This window comes from Fistularia commersonii, chromosome 19 (assembly GCF_037954325.1).
Source record: "Fistularia commersonii isolate RoL2024-O1a breed Wild chromosome 19, RoL_Fcom_v1.0, whole genome shotgun sequence".
Taxonomy (NCBI): domain Eukaryota; kingdom Metazoa; phylum Chordata; class Actinopteri; order Syngnathiformes; family Fistulariidae; genus Fistularia; species Fistularia commersonii.
In genome coordinates this window covers 10,641,717-10,664,288 of record NC_141302.1, presented here as the reverse complement: position 1 = coordinate 10,664,288, position 22,572 = coordinate 10,641,717, and the positions used below count along the sequence as shown (strand labels likewise).

The 22,572-nt window shown below is 44.5% G+C and overlaps 1 protein-coding gene across 2 annotated transcripts in view; it reads right to left on the bottom strand.

The window, feature by feature from the left end:
* Positions 1 to 18,215: 18,215 nt before the first annotated feature.
* pcxb (pyruvate carboxylase b) overlaps positions 18,216 to 22,572 on the bottom strand; it is a 307,943-nt gene continuing 303,586 nt past the window's right edge. For both annotated transcript variants that reach the window (XM_086165402.1, XM_086165403.1), the window contains 2 exons: positions 22,293 to 22,394; positions 18,216 to 21,449 (listed from right to left, as the gene is read on the bottom strand). In XM_086165402.1, the coding sequence (XP_086021528.1) occupies positions 21,300 to 21,449; positions 22,293 to 22,394 (252 nt within the window). In that variant the 3' untranslated portion in view covers positions 18,216 to 21,299. The remainder of the gene's footprint in view (positions 21,450 to 22,292; positions 22,395 to 22,572) is intronic.

Genomic DNA, 22,572 nt, shown 5'->3' with positions numbered 1-22,572 from the left:
AAACTACTTCAGTTTGACTTCATCTGCAAACTCTTCCTGATCCCATCCATCCTCCTCACTCCCAAAGAGAACCTCAGCATCTTCATCTCTGCTGTCTAGAGCTCTGCTTCCTCTCTCTCTCTCTCTCTCAGCGTCTCTGAACCAGACAACATGGCAGCTCTCACATCAGTCAAGGTCAATGCCGCTCCCAAAAGACTGAACTCGGACAATTGTCTTATTGCGATATACCATTTCTATACACTATTGATATTTTTGCATGGTTTCAGCAAAATCCATCATGCTGCTATTGTACTATACACTGACTGGTTTGTACTAACTGTACAGAAACCTCTGCCATGATTCTACCTACATACACAATACATATATTTATACATTTCCGTTTATTATGCCTTTAGACCCCTTTCATTTCTCACTTGCTGTCATCATGCTGCTATTGTGCTGTATTATATACTGGCTGGTTTGCACTGAACTGAATAGAAACCTCTGCTGCTAATGTCTGTATCAATGGTGGGCAAACTACGGCCCGCGGGCCACATCCAGCCCGTTGGTCTTTTTAATCCGGCCCGCCAAAGATCGGTACATGATTGATTGATTGATTGGATCAATGTATGTAGAAGCTCAAACAAGAGATTATTTCATTTTTCCAGCTACTTGAGAGCACTTGAGAATTTTCCTGAGCTGAATGACACAGATTGAGCTGGACATGAAGCTACAAGGGAGAAAACTGATTTGTGCATGAAATGCAAGTAAAAGTCAGAGCCTTCAAAACCAAGCTGGTTTTATTTTCTAAGCAAATGTCAGACGAGTCTGATACGTACTGTTAAGAAATGCGTTTTTTTTCTTTTTTATGTATCATATTTTGTGCTGTCAAATTTTAAAAGTCAATGCGACCTCTGAGCCAAAAAGTTTGTTTTTGGTCTATATACACATACCATATATTTATACATCTCAGATTTAAGGCTTTAACTCTCTTATCTTTTCACCTCAGTGTGCACATGATATTTTACACTTTAAACTTTACAGTTTAACGTGCACTTTATTACCATTTTGTTATTTTCATGTCGACGCGGGATAGTAAGAAACGTCTTCTCGATTCCTCCGTATGTCTGGCACATTTAGAGAAACCGAGTAAGCTGTCTTTCACCCATTCACGATAGATTGTCTAATGTAAAGCGCAAAAACTCCAGCAATAATAAAAATAAACATTGACACACTCACTGTATTATTTTGGCTGAAATATATGGAATTGCTCTTTTCCCTGTTTTCTTCTTTCCAAATGCTCCCACGTAGTGATTATACCAGATAGATCTCGCGTGAGTTGTGTGTTTTTATAGGGAACAATAAATATTTCTGTCATTTAATGAAATACGCATTTACCCTTCAATATATAATATTCTGCTGTCAAAAATGAAAGAGAGAAGCTGAAGAGAAGGCCACACCGATGTTTGAATTCGCAAGCAGCTGCTACCAATAATGGCTTGTTCTTCCTCCTCCGCTGCAGCCGAGCTGAATCACAATCACAAAGGATTTTTCATTATTTCTGAAGGTCACATTTTAAACAACTCAGAGGGTTCCTTTTGGATACGATTTTGGATAAAGCATTCAATTGACTGTCCAAAATATTTGACGGGATTCTTTTTGCAAATGGACTCGGATCTGAATTCATATCTTTTTTTCTGTGAGGGTTTTATGAAGACTGGCGTCGATGGAGCTTTGGTGCTGCCACCAATCCCAAGTCGTAAAATCGCCATGTGGATTCAAGTACCAAACACACAGCTGCTCACCGGGTGTCTCTCTCTTGAATAATGTTCATCGAAGATGAGGAGGAGTCAGGAGACATCATCGCTCTGCAAAGTCACCTTCACTCTATACAAATCTTTCATTTCTGTATCCCATCCGGCCACGAGACGCAAAGGTTAGAGGCGAGTTCGGATTTGATTAGATGTTTTTAGAAACATTCAAGGTGGAGGGAGGAGGGCCAGCGGGGGAGCGTCATTTCAAACAACAAGAGCAAAACGCAGAAGAAAGGAAGTAAAAAACAGCAAATGTAGGTTCTGCGTGTGAGAAGCGGACTCAAAGGCAAACCTATCGCTGCTGCATGAGGTCGACTCCAATATTAGTGTTTATTTATGCTGGCGCGGGCGAACGCAGGTCTAGCAATTCAGGTTTCAATAGAATAAGAATTATCTGCTTCCATCGTGACTTAAATATGAAGAAAATGCGTGGGGTAAACTGTAAACTGCTAACAATGCTACACATATACAAACACACACACACACACTCGCATATACACACACGAAAGACCCCTACTCTGCAGTTTTATTTACAGGGTTGTGAGTCTTTCTTAACAAGGGTGTTTAATAGTCGGCACAAGCCAACAAACAGCTTTGCATCTGTGGGTTTGCCAGTAATTGAACGTGCGTACAATGTATGTGTGTGTTTATGCGTGTGTACATGTGTGTATAGGTCCGTGTTTGTGCGTGCACTCAAGCGGCAATAATGAGTGAGGGGCAAGCAGCAATATTTTTGTTTGTTGACTCATCTCTTGCAGAAATGGTCAAGAGTGGCCCTGATCTGACATTCAACTGTTAAACAGATTTCTCTCTGTATTTCCAAACAGCTGGGCGATGAATCATGTTATTGGTCAGATTTTCTTGTTCTCATGTTGAATACATGACTCATAGGGGTATAACCATTAGAACATTTCTACATGCTTTATTTAAAAACATAAGCACACTCGTGTGTGTGTGTTTGTGTTGGAGAAACGTGGAGAAATTACATATATCAGAGTCCCATCAAATGGATCAGCGATTTACAGGCTGCTGTGGGATATTTCACTGTTCATTTATGACAGGCTACAAGATATGGACACCTGTGTTTTGAATCTGGAGCTGCATGCATCACACATCTTTATAAATCCTGTCATGGCAACAACAAAAAAAAATGATCTAGACTTGAAAGAAAAAAATAAATGTTCACATACGAATATGAGATCAGAGAATATTAGCCAGAATGAAAGGAAATGTGGATAAGATGGAGGCAAGAGTAGCCATGTGGTTTAGAGACACTGAGGAAAAACCAGGAGGCAGAAATGGAGATGGCAGACATGAAAATGTTGAGGTTCTCTGTTGGAGTGAAGAGGATGCATAGGATTAAGAATGAGTCCATCAGAGGGGCGGCATGTGTTAGATGTTCATGAGATAAAAAGTCAGACTGAGAGGGTTTGGACATGGACAGAGGAGGGAGAGCGAAGATCAGGGTAGAAGGAATTGAAGTTTGAAGGGGGAAAAGAGGGAGACCAGAGAAGAGTTTTACAGGAGGGAACGAGGACGCAGAGTTAATTGGTGTTAGAGAAGAGGACGCGGAGGAAACATCGGATGTCGGACGGAGGCGGATGATTGGCTGTGGCCACCTCTGAGGGGGGGAGCCCACAGGAAAAGAAGAGCGGTTCAGAAATTAAGCTTGAAATGGTTCTGTCCTTAAAGATGAGGTGTCGTTCACATCGTCATCGGCTTCCCTGCCGCGCTCTTTGAGAACATATATCTTGTCCCGCTAGTGATCCTCCTGCCCTTTGTTGGTGGCAGATTTAGACGTGGTTGTAAGAATCTCTGGGTTCTGCCCCCTCGAGCTACATGTATGACCTTCCTGCGCCCCTCATGTCGCGGCCCAGTCGGGGGTCTTCGGGCAGAGTCCTCCCGTTTGATTCAGAGTCTAAAGAGCAAAGAGCCTTGTGTGAGCAGAACAACCTGCGCTAGCAGCCGGGCAAGGAACGTTAATCCACTCCTTTACAGCTCCTTGCAAAGCCTGTTCTTGTAAAATTGATTCCTGTTAAATCCCTATCGTCCTGTCCTCTTGAACTTATCTTCTCCACGGTGGGGCACGTCAGCGGGCTGCACCTCAACAGGGCTCTCCTTTCGGGTTCATACGGAAAAAAAACATGAAAGACGAACGAGAACGTCGACTCGGCTCGCCCACAGACTGGTTTATTCATTCTGGGGCAGAAGGTAAACATCGGGAGGGTCTTATCTGCTCTGAATGGACAACATAGAGAGAAGTAAATAATATCATTCATTGATGGTCCAAAGGTGAAATGGAGAGATGATGTAGTTTCTTCAAGATATCCTCCAGCACAGCAGTAAGGATGTGCTGGATCTCCTACTTCCAGCTCTCCCCTTCAGGGGTCACGACAGTGAATCGCTCTCCTCCATCTAACCCTATTCTCTGTATCCTCTTCTCTCACATAAACTAACTTCATGTCCTCCTTCACGAAATCTATAAATCTTCTCTTTGGTCTTCCTCTAGACCTCCTGCCTGGCAGCTCCAATTCCAGCATCGGTCTACCAATTTATCTACTATCCCTCCTCTGTACATGACCCAACCATCTCAGCCTGGCTTCTCTGACCTTCTCTCCAAAACGTCTAACAAGAGCTGTCCCTCTGATAGACACATCCCTAATACTCTCCATGCTAGTTACTCCCAGAGAACCTCAACATCTTCATCTCTGCTACCTCCAGCTCTGCTCCGTGTCTTTTCTTGAACGCCACTGTCTCCAAACCATACAGCAATCGCTGGTCTCACCGCTGTCTTGTACACCTTTCTTTTCATTCTGGCTGATATTCTATCGCATGTAACTCCTCTCCACCTGCTCCAACCAATTTTTTCACTTTTTTCTTTTCTGGACTATTAACCATAAGTATTTAAAATCCTCCACCCTCACATGTGCAAAACAGACCATAATGTGACATGATGTGGGTTAATTTCAAAGCCAAGGAAAAGTTTGTATATCATTCATTCATTCATTCATCCAGTATCCATACTGTTTTTCTTACACTCAGGGTCACTGGGGGGGCGGAGCCTATCCCAGCTGTCATTTGGCAAAAGGTGGGGTTCAGTCTGGACTGAAAGCCACAGGGTCACATGTGGAGACATAAAACTATTCTCCCTCACATTCACATAGAATATTATCAATCACCATCGATCACCAGGGTGAACAGGGCATCTGCCTGCTGGGATAGGCTCGAGCATCCTCGCCACCCCGAGTGCAGGATAAGTGGTCGATGACGAATGAATGGATGAATAAACAGACTCGGGGAGAACACGGAAACTCCCCACGGAAAGACCGTCCTGTCGTGATCGAACCAGGGACCTTCCGCTGTGAGACAGGAAGTGTGCCACCCCCACGTTGCATTTAAATTTCCTACAATAAAAGATATAAATAGATGAATCAAAGGTTCTGACTTGCTGCTGTTTCTACAGGCAACACCGCTCCCTCGTTGCTCCAGAATACAACGGGCATGGACCTCTGCTCTATTCGTGAGTCTATGTTTGGTTTTCAAGCCGTGCCTGCTGTGTTTAATACGCCGCGCATATTGGGATGTTGGGAGTACGTTGTTGACGGCGCCGAGCAAGCTGCGGTTTTGTTTTATTTCGTTTTATCAGTTTCATTTTTAGCCATTCAGGCACGTGCGCCAGACCCATATCCGCCCCCTCCAACAGCCACAGATGGAGGGTGAAACATCCACTATTCCCTCATTTGCATATAAATATCTGTTGACAAGGCAGGAGAAATGATAAGAACCGGAACAAGATGTAATTCCACCGTGTTTGTGAGAGTGTGGCATCGGACAATGAGGACACTTATGGAATATTCGCACAATAGCATCACAATAATAAAATAATTCGCAAAAAGAATTGAGAGTTTCGCAGTGTTTATCTGGCATGTCCTACACAGCTCGCGGTGACACACACACGCACAGTCACACACACCTGCGCATGTACAGGTCCACAAATGCCAGCCAACAAGTATTGCATCATGTGAGAGGTGTCAGCGTGTGATTCTTAAATGAAAAAAAAATCCTTATTTAGAATTCGCATAAGTTGCCATCTGCCTGAAAGAACTTTATCTCTTTGGATTGGATTTTTTTTTTTCTTTAGGGATCTTTGGGCAAACCTTCCAGAAAGTTTTCGAAACGATCGCCTGGAGCAGCCAAACTCAAATGAAATGATGCGAATTATATGTGGATGGAGCCACATTCTGGAAGAGCCACATTTTAAAAAAAGAATAAAAGAGGAAAAAACAAGAAAATCTGTGTAGACTCTCCATCCATGTTTGAAACTGAGGTTCTAGCTCAGGGGTGAGCTGTTATTTTGACCGGCGGGCCACATTTCTTATTTAATTTTTATGCGCGGGCCAACCAGGTATCATGTAAATTGAACAAATTAAAAATTGAAATATTTAATTTTTTGGGCATTTTATTCCAACTTTAAAATCCTTCATTATCATATAACTGTACCGACATTCTTTTGTATATAATCATCCATACAAATTAACCAAAAGGAAAAAATAAGGAGCTTCTAAATTCAATATCGATTGAAAATACTTATTAAGATATTCGAAGAGAATAGTTTGGCGGGGCCGGATAAAAAAGCAAAACGGGCCGTAAATGCCCAGGTCTGTTCTGGCTGCTGTCAAATGGCCAATGCCTCGGTGTGACTCTCTGACCCGCAGTCAGACGTGTCAAAGGGTCAAGCTCGGGCTCCAATCCGCAGATTCTACGGCTCAGATGAAAATGTGCGGCACGCCAGCAACGCAGGAGAGCCCGTATCTTCCTCTGTGGGAAGGAGGAAGAACCTGCTGCCAGTGAGTCGGCTCATTATGAAGATCCAATTGCGATGAGATGTGATAGACCTCCTGCCTCGTCTGATCATTAGCTATAGCCGTTTTATTTGATCCTTTAGCGCAGATTTGGAGCCTTGAAATGAGAACACGGCTGCCTGACAGCTGCGCCGGATCGACCGGGGGGAGGTGGCGGGGTGTGTCGAAGTGTGCGGAAACTTATTTTTAGAGTCTGTATCCATGTGCACAAGTGTTTGAGCTGCTAATGGGTGGCCAGAATTACACACTTATCCCCTCCCTGCCTCCCAGAGATCAAATATCAGCATCCTCTCCTTCTGGAGTGAAACCGTTTTCTGCCTGAAGATGGATCGGTATTCAGCTCCGAAAGTGCCACCCGGTCAGGCCGCTCGTTTTCACCCTGAAATTTACTTGAGGATATCGACGTATGCGTCAACCGTCCACCCGATGCCGTCGGATCACATCCTTTGCAAACCTCTGGTATCAACGCGGCGTTTCAAAATGCACCGCTGGGAGATTTAAAACATCCAGGTGTTTTGAGCGAACCCCTCCCCCTCGGCTCACCGAGAGTGGACTCGAACCTGTCGGGGAATCTCAGAAGACTATGATTTATGTGCTCATCACTTTCACATAAAGGCAAAATAGTGATCTGAAAGCAGAAAAGCCCGAGTGCAGATCATATTTTATCCAGTGCCCCTGATTTATGCTTCTTGGTGCACGGCGTGCATAATGTGTGGTTACACCCCATAATAAAATATTGAGGGAGAGCATTCAGAAGATTGAGATACACTGTTGTTACAAATGATGAATAATTACAGCAGATGTGAGGGAGGGAGAAAGAACTGACGACACGCTATGCAAAAACACATCTGCATGTTGTAAGTCACAGTAAACTGCAGAGATGCTACTGGGATGGGAGGCTGTGCCAGATCAAGAGAAGCACATATTACTCCTTTATTCAATCATTATTCAGCACGCATTAATATCTTATTCTGCCGAAGCATGTTCTGTAATTCCCGGGCCGCCCTCTTAACAATACTGTAATTACAACTTATCGGAATCAAATAAGGAAGTTGTGCATGAATTATGCAGGGCCTCGTAAGGTGCCTGTAGCTGAGCTGCTTACCATGCCGGGGGTCTGCTCAATTACTGGCATGTTCTGGATTTTATATTACCATATACTTAAGACTACATCTTAAAATATGTGTGTGTGTGTGTGTGTGTGTGTGTGTATGTGTTGTGATATCTTACAAAATAAGGGGTAATTAGGCAAACACTATACTGGATCATTAGGCAGCGTGTTTGTTCTAAGCCTTGAACAAACTTTAAAGAACATCTGCGGAGGCTGTAAACGTCTAATAAAGCAGTCATGAAGTGACTGGGAACATCAGCCTTGGCTCTCGGTACACTACTTTTTTTTTTTTACTGAGATTTCAAACTGCTATTCCAGAACAAACGATGTTGCTCATTTTAATGTGCAGAAATATATTTACCAATTATAAAAATTTGCAAATATACACCACAGAATCTTTTTGAGAAACTGCGGGCGTTATAGTGTTATGGACTAATTATAAGCAGGGTGACTGTAGAAGAGAGAACATTCTCAGAACTGCTGAATTCCTTACCTACAGTACTCTTCACTGCCAGTAAATAATAGATCAATAGAGGAAATCTGGATTGAGAGAAATTACATTGCATATCAAACAAGTGATAGTTGGAGTCAGATATCTCTGGCACCTTTACTTTGGAAGACGGGGCATAAAAAGTTTGAGAATCTCTGCTCTGGTTTCTAGTACACTGTAACAAATGCTGGGTGAACCACATGAGCAGTTGTCCAAACTCTGATATTTGGCCTTGCTGGCTCTCAGACCAAATGCAGTAACATTCAGTTATTTAAGCCTTCATAGAATAACTACTCACCGATATCATATAAGTATCGATTTCTTTTTTAACATCAAGATAAAAATGATTGTAAAATGAATAAAAACATAGAATGCCAAATAAAATAACGCTGCCGGAACGACAAAGGGTATATGATTGAAATGAGTGATTATTAAACTCTCTATCAAATTGAGGTCTAGGTTATAAACCGATCCTTTACTATTCGATGTGAACGTTGATTCTCCAATAGAAAACCTGCAAAAGCAATTGGGACTGAGTGATAGTTTGAGTCAGTAAGGCTGGTTTCTTTTATTTAACTGTTCCAAAAAGGTGATTTTCTTTTCTTTACATATTGGAAATGACCGCCTGAGTGACAGCAGCTTTGGGTAAAGAATCAACAGCGCCGGCGAAATGGGTTTAGTTTTAAAGTCTATTAAAAGCGGCCTTTTTCTAAAAGGAGCAGCCGCGCAATCACGAAACAAGCAAGCGGATCCAATAAACCTGCTGAGACCCTGCGCCGTCACTCCCCACACGCAGGATCTCCAGTTTTAGAATTAAAAATGACTCAAACACTCCTTTTCCTTCATAATGGCAGGCCGAGGTTGCCGACGACGGCAAAATGGAATGCAATAATAAGCCGTCTGGATTCCTCTGAAAGCATCCGGTCGGACATCTTGCCTCTTGGGGGGTCGGATGGGGGGGGATTTTATAAATGATTCTAGAAGAATGAGCAGAGGGAGAAAGACACATGGCTGCGACTGTGAAGGACCGCAACATTCAGACGCGGCGCTTTGTGTTTGTGTCCGCGAGGCCGCAGATTTTACGGCGACGATTTTCCTTTTGCATAAAAGGCCCTTTGAACAGGTGTTGCAAAGGTTAGATTCCAAACCACAATCCTGGCTCACAATTAATAGGTTTTTAAAACCCTTCACAAAACATCTTTCAAGATGTAGTCTGGATCCTCCTGGCAGGCAAAGAAAACCCACTGAATTTCCTCAAGCGTGTCTTTGAAAGGTGGTTTTATAAGCAATGCTTGCTTTGAGAGGCGAGGTGACAGCAGGTTATCAGGGTTCAGCATAATGAGGCTTGGCCATGCGACATGTGAGTGTGTTACAGAAATGAATATAAAATAATCACAAATACACTCAAGAGGTAAAGCGCATTGATCACAGATGGAAAATTCCGGCACAGAATGCGAAGGTACCTGTTTCTTGATCTTCAACGTTCCTCATCACCTGGGCTCCTGAAGCCCCATGAAACCTGCAGGAGGAGAAAAAGAGTGAAATTGTCTGTGACGGTTTTCGCTTTGCGCACAGGAAGAAGCGACATGCTGTAATTATGAGCAACAAATCCCGCCGCTAACATCGCTGTCCAAAAAAAAAAAAAAAAAAACAACCCCACCCACACACTCCATCACCCTCAGCCTGCAAACCTGCCTGCCAGCACGTTGCCAAGGCACATTATCCTACGGTTTAGAGCCCTGACCTAAATGGTGTCAATTATGATCATCCTGCAGAATCACTGACGCCATCAGGCTGATTGACAGCCGTGATGATACGCTGAAACGGAACAAGAACGGATACCGGCCTTCAGAGGTCGCACCAAAGACGACATGGAGACGAGCTCTGAGAGGGAGATTGTTATGATGCATTTAAACACCTGCACCTGCTGGGATGGCGTTTTTCCGTAGTGCGATTGAGAAATAACGAGGCGGCGTGGAGTTACCGCCCCAGAAGACGGATCTTTGTGGTTCGCGGACACTTTCAGACCTGACTTCGCCTCCATCCCGGACTGTCCGATGTCCTGTCTTTTTCCTCCGGTCGCCATTAAACAGCGCCTCCTCTGTCCCATGACTGAAAGAGCACTGAAGGTGCTACAAGTAGCTTCTGCTGTTTCAGGACCACGGACAGCTCCCGCTCACGCCTCAGAAACGGTTCAACTACAGATTTTTGAGCAGAATTAAAAATCCACCGGGAAATGACGTATAAGCTGATCAATTAACAGTCACGCCCAGGATTCCGGTGTTATATTAAAAACGGAGTTTTGTCAGTTTGAGTGCTGCTGCAGATCTCTATTGTGGCCTCAAAATCACCGGGATCCCAAACCAGAAAAAACTTGACTGTATACAAATATTGTTTGGCCTGAAAAATAATGATAGACACTGTGGCTGTAAAAAAATGCAATTAAAATGCACGTGCTGATGAACCAGCCGTTACTGTGCGTAGTGGGAGAAAAATATAGACGACTGATTATTTCCCTCTGGAGTAAACATTTCGCTTTTGTTACAAAGCAATTTACCTTTTTTTTTTTCTCACTTTAATTGCCCCTTTTCTCCTGTCACTCGATATGTTTAAAACATCTAATTCCTCCTGTCTCCTTCCTGTCAGCACCTGTTTTTATGTATGTATTTCTTCTTCAGAGACTAATTGAAAAATACAACAACAAGCAGCCCGTAAGAGTGAATCCGTCTATTTACCTATATATCTATACAATGAACACAGTCAATACATGTGTGTTTATATGAATATGAATATATACATGCACATGAAAACATACACATGTATAATATACATATTTGCTTATGGTTTATTCTGACTAATTAAATTAAAGCAATGATACAGCAAGAGCACACACACTCACACACACACACAAACACACACATACACAAACACACACACACACACTCACGGGCGCACTTGATTGTACTAGTAGCCATCTGCCAATAAAGAGAATTCAAACAGGCATGTGTAGGTGAAAAGAGGCGTGCACGCATATACACGCTATTAAAAAAAAACATATTTAAAATAAATACAGCTCTCCTCATCACTTTTTTTTCCAGGAAATGGAGGAATAAACGTCATGTTTCCCCTCCGAGCTGCGGGGAGGAGTCAGGCCGAGGGCAGGAAGGAGAGACAGGTTTGAGTCTTGGCACGGCGGGGACGTGCGCGTCCGTTGGGGAGCGCGGCTCCGCCCATACGGTGCTTTTAAACTGATCTGTCAAAGCTTGACTTGAACTGAACTCCCCGCCTCACCAGCAGAGCTGGAGAGGAGGATGAGGAGGGGGGGGGGCTGATCGTTTGAGATTCCACAAAGTCAAAGGATGTTCTCGCGTGGGGTGTTTCCAGAAAATATCCCATGACACACACACACACACACACACACACACACACACACACACACATACACATCGCGCACCTGCGCAGCAACTGCGCCTGACATTTCCACGAGGAAGAAAACTAGGGTGACTTAAGGGGGAAAAAAAAAAAAAAAAAATTAGATATCTGGGATGCCGCAGACACCCCACCCACTCCTCCGGGACGCGCATCCTTTAGCCACGAATACGCTTGTTGCCACGGCAACAACGTGCATATTCCGCCACAAAGGTGGCGGATGTAGGTGCGTTAGAAAGGCGCGTGGTGATTGGCAGCGTGACCGTGACGCACGTGGATGGAGAGTGTACGTGTGTACCCCACCCCCCCCACACACACACACACACTCCCCACTCCCCCCCCATCTAATTCCTTAATTCCTGTCTCGGCTGTGTGTCACAGGCTGAGCCGCCCAGCTTTTTCGTCCTCCCTGTCCGAATGTCTCCTTCTGCTTCTCAGCCTCCCTCTTATATCTGCTGCAGCTCTGATTCATGCTGGAGCGCCTTAAGCCTCCGTGGCAGAGAGGGGTCACACACACACACACACACACACACACACACACACACACACACACACACACACACACACACACGCACACACACACACACAATGTATTTTTTTAAAAAGTGCATAAACTGTATGTGTGTGTGTGTGCGAAATACATTGTGTGTGTATGTGTATGTGCGTGTGTGTCCTTTCTAACACCTGGGGCAAAAGCAGTAGAGCTGTTTTAGCACTTAATGAAAAACCTTATGGTATAGAGTGCACTCCCTATTCAAACACACACACACACAACACACACACACACACACACACACTCACACACACAATTGGAGGCATAGCATCAGAAGGGGTTTGACAAAGATTGACTCTGCAGGCGATAGGAAACGATCCATGTCCTTGTTAGCGTCCGGCTGTCGTTTGATGTGTTCATTAGTCAGCGAGCAATTGATCTGCTCCCTAACGGGATGCACGGACTCCCTGATCCGACCGATGAAATGGAAGGAATTTACCTCTGATTGTGTGTGTTACATCAGCATAACACACACGAATACACACGCACGTAAATGGACCCGATGGAATCAAAGCAGTTAATCGATCCGGTATATTTAAATCGTCAATTTTGTATGATTCGATAAAGAGGTGGTCTGCGTTTAAGGAAAGAAAGAACTGCGATTTTTGGATTCCGGGGGTGAATATCTTCCAATATGGGGGGGGAATTTCAAGGTAGGCCGCCTGTTCCCATTCCTGTCAGCGTCACACACTCTGCCTCCCTGGATCCGAGTTACACGGCGTGAAGCGCTTTTCACCTCACATCTGCCCCAGATGTTCCTCCGGCCCCCCCCCGCTACTCCCTTCCCTCCGTGCCGCTATCAATATCCAGTCACTGATTTGCATTTCAACGAAACGGCTCTCGTTCACTTGGATCAGAAAGACGTTTCTTCTCGGGTTGAATGAAAAGTGAGAACGTTCAAAGCGTCTGCTTCATTGAAACCATTTGCCACGAGGAGTTGATGGTTCTCGTCGCTCTGGTATTAAAACACGTCCTTCTCCTTTCATTCTCAAAAATAACCCATTCCGGATACCGTGGTGTCCAGAATGTTACAATGACCCGGCGATTTCTGTCCAATTATTTCTTGACATCCTGTCGTGTCAAACGGCTGAACGAAGGTCCGCCGTCAGATTATCTTGCCCAAACTGCAGTCACCGCTTTCTGAAAGAAGCTAATTTCCCATGAAAGTTTAGCACTCGAGTTCTAAAGGTTATGAAACAGGTATTCACAGCATGGCAAAGTGAACAAATGCAAAGACCTCATTATACAGTATTAATTCAACCCTGATCTCAGGTCTGATCCTACGAGCCGTCGGCACGACCGTTTCTGTGGAAGTTAACCGAGCTTTAGTCATTGCCTGAGTTGGAGTTTTAGAAAACCCAAAAGACCTCATTAATTACGGTGTTATTACATCAACTTCACCGTCTCGGTTTTACATCACTAACGACAACAGACACAACTATCAACATCCGACGTGTTCGGGCTTCAAACAGCAAGAATAGTTTAGGAAGACAATGCCTGTTAAATCGGGATCTACTGACACCAGGGGTGCCAACAGGTGTTATTACATTATCAGCATGACATTTAACTCAATCCTGTCTCCCAGTGCAAAGTTTAGTTCTGTCGCGTTCAAGCCACGACAAAAACCTTTATATATATATATATATCTAAAATTATTATTAAAATTATATATATCTAAAAATTGCAGGGTTTCTGCCCGCCCCCTCCTCACTCCCGCACTTTTCTTTTCCCCGTGTCAGTTCCACATCCCGCACACATTCTCTCCGGGTTTGACGCTTCTAGAAACGTTGAAAACATTCCGGATTTATCTTTCTAATATTTATCAGGACGCCCCGAGGACGCCCGCAGCTTTTCCGCCGCGGAGGAGGAGAGGGAGGAAGAGGAGGCGGCGAAGGCCGATTGGAATCCTCCTTCCTGTCGTTTAAACCCGGCTCTGAACGGGAGCGCGCTTCACGCCCACCTGCACGCCACTGGGTGTGTGAACAAGCCAAACAGGTGGAAAATTGTCCCCTGGAGCACTTTTCTCAGGGATGGACTGGAGGACGGCCCTCATCTGAAGGTGACGCGCGCAGTTGCATCATTACGTCTGTTTTTTTCACAGTAGCACAACAACAAAAACAACAATAAAAACACTAATCTTTAACTCTGTCTTTTAAACAAATTCTTTGAGCCCTTAGCCCCAGATCTGTTCATACAGAATGAGATCCAGTGTCTAAGTGTGTGTGTGTGTGTGTGTGTGTGTGTGTGTAGGGGGGTTCCACCCCCGCCGCGCTGATTGACAGGAAGCTTATTGAGCGTCCATCCTGTCCGTCCAGCTCGGGTTCCGGTCTGCAATCTGGGGGGTTGCGGGGGGGATTACGGCGAAGAAAGCAGCAAAGCAAGCAGCGAGGGGATTATCGAGCAGCGGCGGAGGGATTAGTTGGGGAGGAGGTGCACCGCCGCAGAGCAACAGACCCCCGCGGCTCCCGACGGAGACCCCCGTTCCCGCGGCCTGCGGCTCCGTCTGGATTTCACGCGGCTTCTCCGGTGTGCGTGAGTTTGACACGCCGTCTTCAGGATCCCACGCCCTTCCCCCGGACCGGGGGGGGGGGTGTTCAGTTACATCGGGAGGGAGTGAGGGGACGTAGAGTTTTGAACCCCGGTTCTAATTTGTGGAGGTACACACAACACACTCAGAGCGTCTGCGGAAATGTGAACATGTGCTTCCTGGGTGCAGTTGAGACCCGGATGAAGACGGGCCCCTCGGACAGCCGGGTTGCTTCCGATCACGTGATCGCAGGCGGCAAAGTCCCTGTCATCTGGGCCTTTCTGAGCGTGGCGGTAAATATAAGCTCTAAGGGGATCTGTTTCTGTTTGATCTCTTCTTTCTGTCCCGGCAGCAAAACTACATTTACGCGGCGCTTTCTGCGTCTTATCTGAATCGACCACCTGCCGAAGCAGGTGGTCGATGGAAACCTCAACCGGCGCATCAACCACAATCTCGTCAGATACGCCGACACTCGAAGCTGCACAGCCACGCTCCCGCCACCAGGAGCGCTGTGGAGAAACGCTACTGTGAAATTGCGACGTCAAATCATGGAGCACGTTAGCCCATGTTTAATTACAGATTAATCTTCTTAATGAAACAATGCATGGAAAGGGAAGTAAAGATATTACAACACTGGTCCTTTCATTCTCAATTGAGAATACAACTGACCGAAGATGATCAAGCAAAGCCTTTTCTCAGTGAAATCAAATATGTGACGAAGCTTTTTTGAAGAGCCTTGTAAAATAAAGTGGGCTGAGTGACTGAGTGAGGTAAAGGCTTGAAAACCTGTGCTATAGCTACTAAAAATGAATCTCTGCAATAATTCTCAATAATTTACCCGCTATTGTTCGACGTCTAATAAACCTCCCTAATTGGCCCTCGTGAGAACGGAGGGCGGATTTACATTTCATATAAGTCAAAAAGTTCTGACGGAAAAAAAATGTTAAGAGTCTAACGGGCATAACCGGTAATAGTTGAATGAAGCAGACAGGTAGAAAAAGCCGCCGCGCCCACGTTTAAAGGGTTCATCCAAACCACAGTAAACAGATTCGTAAATCAGAAGCGATCCTCGAAACAGTATGCAGGTGCTGTTCAGCGTGAAGGTTTGCGAAAGCCTTGTGGACTCACAATGCACTTGGGTGAGAAACGCTGAGGTAAACAACACCATTTGTTTACAATGAAAACTCCACGGGGTGCCTTTAACAAGCGCTGGCAGCATTACTCAACTGCAGAGCACACAGCAGCGTAACAAAAGGTGATTACTGACATCTGAACTCTTACACACCCAGTCTGGTAAATTTTACGCCCGTTCCTCACACACTTGAAGTTTATCTTATCTTTTTCTTGAGAAATCTTGCGGTGGAATTTTTTTTTCTAATGCCACACTTTGTCTCGAACTTGCCACAGGGTCTGATTGTGCATTGCTAAGCATTCTGATGAGATCGCAAATGATTAGAAATTGCTGAAAACCACCACCGGCCTCATTCAGCGAGAATTTAGTTTCTGTGTGCAAGCTTGTAGGAGCTCTTCAAAAATATGCCCTGGAATTTGGTATATCTCACTACTTGCCAGTTCCAATTTGTTCAACAATAAGTTAATCAAAGTTTCTCCTTCTGAAGACGGCGGAGCAGCTCGCCGAGGCTGCTCCCGTCTTCACCCGAGACGTTTGATATTGATTGTTCAAATAATGAAACATTAATCATGAAGGACCGTCAGGTGAGTGATTTTCAGCCAATTATATCCTCCGTCAGAGCGGCCCGGGTTGACAAAATTCCAGCAAATATCTGGTGGTTCCGGTCACTCGAGAGACTCGAGTTCGAGAGTTCCCGTTGACAGTTTAAAAGCTCGCCCTTCTTTCATCAGACAGCCGTCGCGACATCTCGTCTCCGACCACTGAATGAGGTGGAGTTCAGCCGATGCAGTAAAATGTTAACGATAGTTCGCTTTCTGGCTGTGGAATGCAGGCATGTACTTGTTGCGAGCGTGATCAATCATCGCCACCAATCTCATGCCAACAGTAAAGTGGCGGCAGATCAATAACGCAGGTTGTGGGATGGACTCGATTGATTTGCCGGGGTTAATCAGGATTTTATCTGATATTTAGATGCCGTTTAAAGACAGCGGGTCGCCCGAGTGGCCGCGGAGGAACTCACCTGTTCAGGGAACGACAAATTAAATACATCAGGACATGGACTTATTGGATGGTGAAGGAGGCCGTGAGGGAATAATCTGATTTTAATAGATGCAAACAGGAACCCGGACTTGTCTTTCCAATAATCGCTCATATGTCTACTTGCTATAACACATGTAATTACTTGCATGGCTCCGCAAGGCCGGGACATGTGAATGAACAGATGATTGTGGAAGCACTTTGATGTGACAGGCTCATTCTGAATGCACAGAGCCAGGCCTCTGGAGATGGTATCTTCGCCGTGGCTGTACCGCGCTCATCAATCCGCTCTACCGGGAGACCTTGACAGACAGGATCATGTGACGTGGTGACTAAGATGTTTGTTCTTGAAATCCATTAACAACCCAGAGAGTGGACCTTCACACTTCTGAGTCGTCAGCAGCGCTGAGCTCCCCGCGTCTGTCGCACCGAATTTTCCATCTTCGGTCTGATTCTCATTGGAAAGGAAGGTGACGATTCCCAGATACGATGACGGCCGATTTTTGAGGCAAATACAGATTTTAAATATGAAAAACAATCGCCGGTGCCGTGTTTGATGTGACGAATTCTGAAATTGAAATGAGGATAAAGAGACTCCATGTAAATCCTGTCGTTTTTGCATCAAAACGATGTTATCAAAAACATTAACCCCCATCCAACTGCCACGGTTTGTGGATAGCGGCACTGAATAGTTTGTTCGACGGATCATTTGATGAACAAATTAGCATCGGCTCACCCGCGGAATAACAAATTGATAAATCCCCACTCAGACCGAATCCACCGGTGGGCAGGGATCTGCTGAGTCATTCAAACATGCTCAAGTTATTTGCATTTCTGATTGTAAGTACTGCAGTCTCGGCTCCCTTCACCGGACATACATATTTATACGCGACATATTTTGGTACCATTCAAATATTTGGCACTATGTGAGCTACAGAGCTTCCTCAATGACAACTTTCTGCTCAGTTTATTTTGTCCCGCCTTTTTCTCAAGCATCAAATGGATCAATAACGGTCACAATAGAAGCATCTCCATCTTTGACAGTGCAGTAAGCAAAACCACCAGGAAGTGGCGTGAATCTGCGCTCTGTTCAACTCCAACATTGGAACCGCCCTCTCCTTATTGGGGAATCGCTTTTTGGAACCAAGAAATCACAGTATTTTCAAGATGGTGGAGGAGAAGCAGCAGAAGGAACCCAACACGATAGACTGGTTCCGGCTACGGAACCAAAGAACCCAGTTGACAGCGTGAACGGATAAAACACAACCACCAAGCACACATTCTGTTATAGTTGACTTTATTTGTAAGTACAGACAGAGCAAGAACAATTATCGCTTTAGATTCTATTATTTCCCTTTTTTTCTGTGCGCTCCATAATCTTTCCTATGACTTTTACACACTCATGTTTTACCGCTAAATGTAAACTACATGGTTGACTTAGAAGGAATTAACACAGGGGGATTCTGGAACGATTATTCAGAAATAAGAAACTGCCAGATACATTGACAATTTGCAGAATGTTGGACAGAAAATCAACAGAGATATTTCTGCAGATAAGACTAAAATAAACACTTTGGTTGGATTTATAAAAACACAAACAAAAGCGTCGGAAAGAATAGAATTACACTAAAGTTTACACTTGATGTGATATTCACCTGCAGGTTGCGAAAATCCCATCCCCTTCGCCAAAGCAAAACCTATATTCCAGCTGTGCTTTTGTATTTTTAGGAGCAAAACAGATGTTGTGATACAACCCATATTACCGATGACTTGTCTTCAAAGTGTTAATGGAAATCATGGCGTGGAGGGGGGGGCTCGATGGAAGGTGGGAAAAGCAAATTAACAAGGACGGGAGGGGAGGGGGGTGATGACATTGTTGTGTGGCTTGTCAAAAAAGAACACACACACATTCATACAATCCCATGACTTTATCTGCATTCATTTAATAAAGGATCTCAAATAGATTGATAAAACTAGGGTCTACTGAGGCATGTCGGTAGGCCGAGGGAGAGCGAGGAGACGCTGCTGTTCTAATTAAGGCTGGCATTTTCTGCTCAGCAGAGATGCAGAGTTCAGAGGGGGAACTCATTCTCAGAGGTAATGGAGCAAAAACATTGGGAACAATCCAGTCAAGTACAAACTCCAATTTTCAATTAATGCACTCCATACTAGGTGCAGTGATGTTTTGGGAAAGATACAGCTTTTTCTTTGGCTCTCTGTCCCAAACCCTGCATGCTTCGTTGAATTGGAAAGACCATCGTTCTTCCATATTCTGATATGTACTCCTTTTCTTTATTGCACTTTGTGCTGATACCTTGTTCAGTGTATTTTACTGGCTGGTGCCCTTCACAGACATAATCAATATCGTAGTATACGGAAGCAAACTGGAAAAAATCACAGACTGATGTGTACAATATCAAGTCATTTTATGTTCTAATGTTTAGATGTTGATGATTCATTGAGGGTGGGTTGTGAGGTCAATCCCCCCCTGCCCCCCTCCACACACACACAAACTCTGACTTTATAATTTAGTTGGTTATAAGACCACTTTGGTCTATTAGTGTTAACTCGATTCTACCTTTAAGATGATACACCAATGCTTTGACATCTGTTAAACCTTAAACCGCATGAAACTGCAGCTTGTACTGAAGAATGGATTACTGGATCTAGAAATTAGCTCTTGTATGACCGCATTTAAGTGCATGCTCAGATATCACGCAATTTATCAATATGTAGTGTTTCCTACTAAATATAAACATTGCCTCCGCTCATCTGATATTGGCTGCGCTCTACGATGTAATTACAAATTCATCTCCGCATGGATTCACAACCTTCACGGCTGCACGTGACCTGACAGTTAATCCGTAACCTTGTGAAAAGTTCAACCAGTATTTCATGACGCTAACAACGGGGCCGCACTGCTGGTGGGTGATTTGAAGTGAGCGTCACAATGGAGATGGAGCCACACCTCGGTGTGCGCCGTCGGATTCTGTTTTGAACCAGTCAGCACTCGAGGGCTTGGAGTGTTACAGGGCGTGCGTGCGCGGATATCAAATCTGGCTCCGAATGTATCTTAAGTTCTGGAGGCGCTGCGTGAATCGACTGGGTTATGTGAGTGCATAAACACTCACGCCCACTTTTAATCTAATTTATGCAAACACACACATTAGAAATATAAACCCAAGTGCTGCTTCTGGAAGTCTCCAGAGTCTCTTATTAGTCCGGCTAATTTCACATCGTTTGACAGAGAATTAATTCATAAATGAATCAGAAAAGCCTGAAAAAGTAACAGCACAGGCTTCCATTACACCAGCATGTAATCCCATTTACAAGCAGGGTTTCATTTCCCGAGCAGACAGAAGAGCATTTACCGTCACCGCTCCTGAATTCTGATAAAGACAAGGTGGAGCCACTTCACCCGCGACTTTTGTTCGAGACACTAAACTTTTAGAGAGTGAGTTTATATTTCAGAAGCAGGTGTCCCGGTCATCCCTTACCGATACTGCAACGAACGACTTGACTTTGACTTTGGTGCCACACCTGCCTAGTGTGTGTGTGTGTGTGTGTACCTGCGTGTGTGTAGTGTGTTTATGAACAAGCGAACCTCTTGCCCCACTGGGCATTTTACTGTGGAAACATTACATATGATCTACAAAGGGCAAACATAATCTGATTGTTTTCCTCATCCCTTGAGCAGCAATTGGGGAAAAAAAAAAACCAGAACAAAGAAATCGTGTGTTACACATTCCCAGAATGCACTATGTCAGAGATTGATGTCTGAATAATGACTTGATGATACATGGCTGCCTCCATCACAGCCTTGCTGATTACAAAGAAAACACTGAGCTGTCAATATTATTAGCATATATTCAGCAACAGTACAGGCGTGATATGGCAGCGTTTTATTGCAAGTAGCTACTAAGGCCCTTAGTTTGTACTACATTAAATTAAGATGAGCATGGAAGCTACGGAATGTCTCGCAGTTCAAATATATCAGTTTAGTCACAAGCTTGCAGCCATTAACAAATACACCGAGAAATATCTGCCATAAGTAGCACAATTACACATTGTGTGGTAGTTTTACTAGTGGTAGTTTTACTGGTGGTAGTATTTGATAAGTACCTGCCATTAAATTAAAATATCAGCTTGTCGTATAATATATTCTTTATTCTCATCGTGATGTGCGTTAGGCTGTGCTGCATTGTGTGTTCCCGGTGTAGCTGAGCTGAATATTTACAGAGTGGGTAAGAAGGCTCCCACAGTCCAGCCGCATCTTTAAAGAATGGATTTCTCTTCCTCCTGTTTCCATCTACCCTGTTTCTCCATCCCTCTGCGTAACTCCCTCTCCTCCGTCGGCTCACCCTTTACTCCTCGATTTCCAGGATCAGGTCGTCTCCCTCCAGGGAAGCGTCGGCGCTGACGTGCACCGCCTTTACGGTCCCGGAGAGAGGGGAGTTGACCACCGTCTCCATCTTCATGGCTGAGAGGACACACAGTGGCTGACCTTTCTCCACCTTTAGCCACAAGAGAAGGTTCACGGGGGAGAAAAAAACAACATAAGAGTCAGATGGTCAGATCGCCGCGGTCCGGGGTCAACAAGCAAAACGTTTGCCGTGGCCGCTTTCCAGTTAAGCGGAGACAGCGACATCGGATCCTTATCTTTGCACCATTTTATGACCGTATAAAACACAAATGCTCCAACAGGCTGCTCACCATGAGTAACACTATTGCCTGTAGTTGTTTCCTGCTAGTTTCACTTTTATCTTACCTGAAGATCGTCATTTGGTATGTGAGGCTATTTCAGGTGCGGCTCATTATTTGTTGCCTCATAAAGCTAGTTCATTCACCCCTAACTGCAATACAGCAAGGCTGTGTTTACACTCCAGCTGTTGACGCCGAGTAGTTGGCTAGGTGTGATCTTTTCGCCGCCTCGTATCCTGTTAGACCTGCTGGTGTGTGCACAGGTTGAGCTGCTGACTGGGATGCAGGTAGCCAAGTAGATGAGACAGTCAAATCCGGTTCTCTTTTAAACAACAGCCCCACTATTCCATAAATATGCTTTGTGATAATGAACCAATCCTCTGTAAATCTCCGACCTCAGCCCCCGCTCCACACATTTGAAAATGTTTCTGCTTAAACATTGTGAAGTGTGAGGCGACCGTCCAATCAATATTGTTCTATGAATGTTTTGTATATTACTCGTTGGATCCAAGCAATCTAAATTACCCCAATGACCGCTCTCTGTATTAAATCATTTTGCAGTTGCAATCACACATTTGATCAAGCATGAAAAGAACGCTCAGATAAAGAATGCTGATGCTGAAACAAAAAGACAAGCTTGTTAATAGATAGCTGACCTTGGATCCAACTTCCACTTTGACCTCGAGGACTTTTCCAGGCATGGGCGCCCCCACCTGACCCTTGATAGACTTCTGAGCCTTGGGATGGAACTTCATTTCCTGGAGGGAGAGAAACACATTTCACATATTCAATTTTCACCCCTCTTGTTTCCCGCTTCCTTCTGCCCACATAAATGAAAAGGAAAAGAAAAAAAATCTCCCTCCACTTGATTTAGAGCTGAAAATATTGCGTATAAAACACTATTGTGATATCATCGCTGCTCTCTGCTCTTGTTAT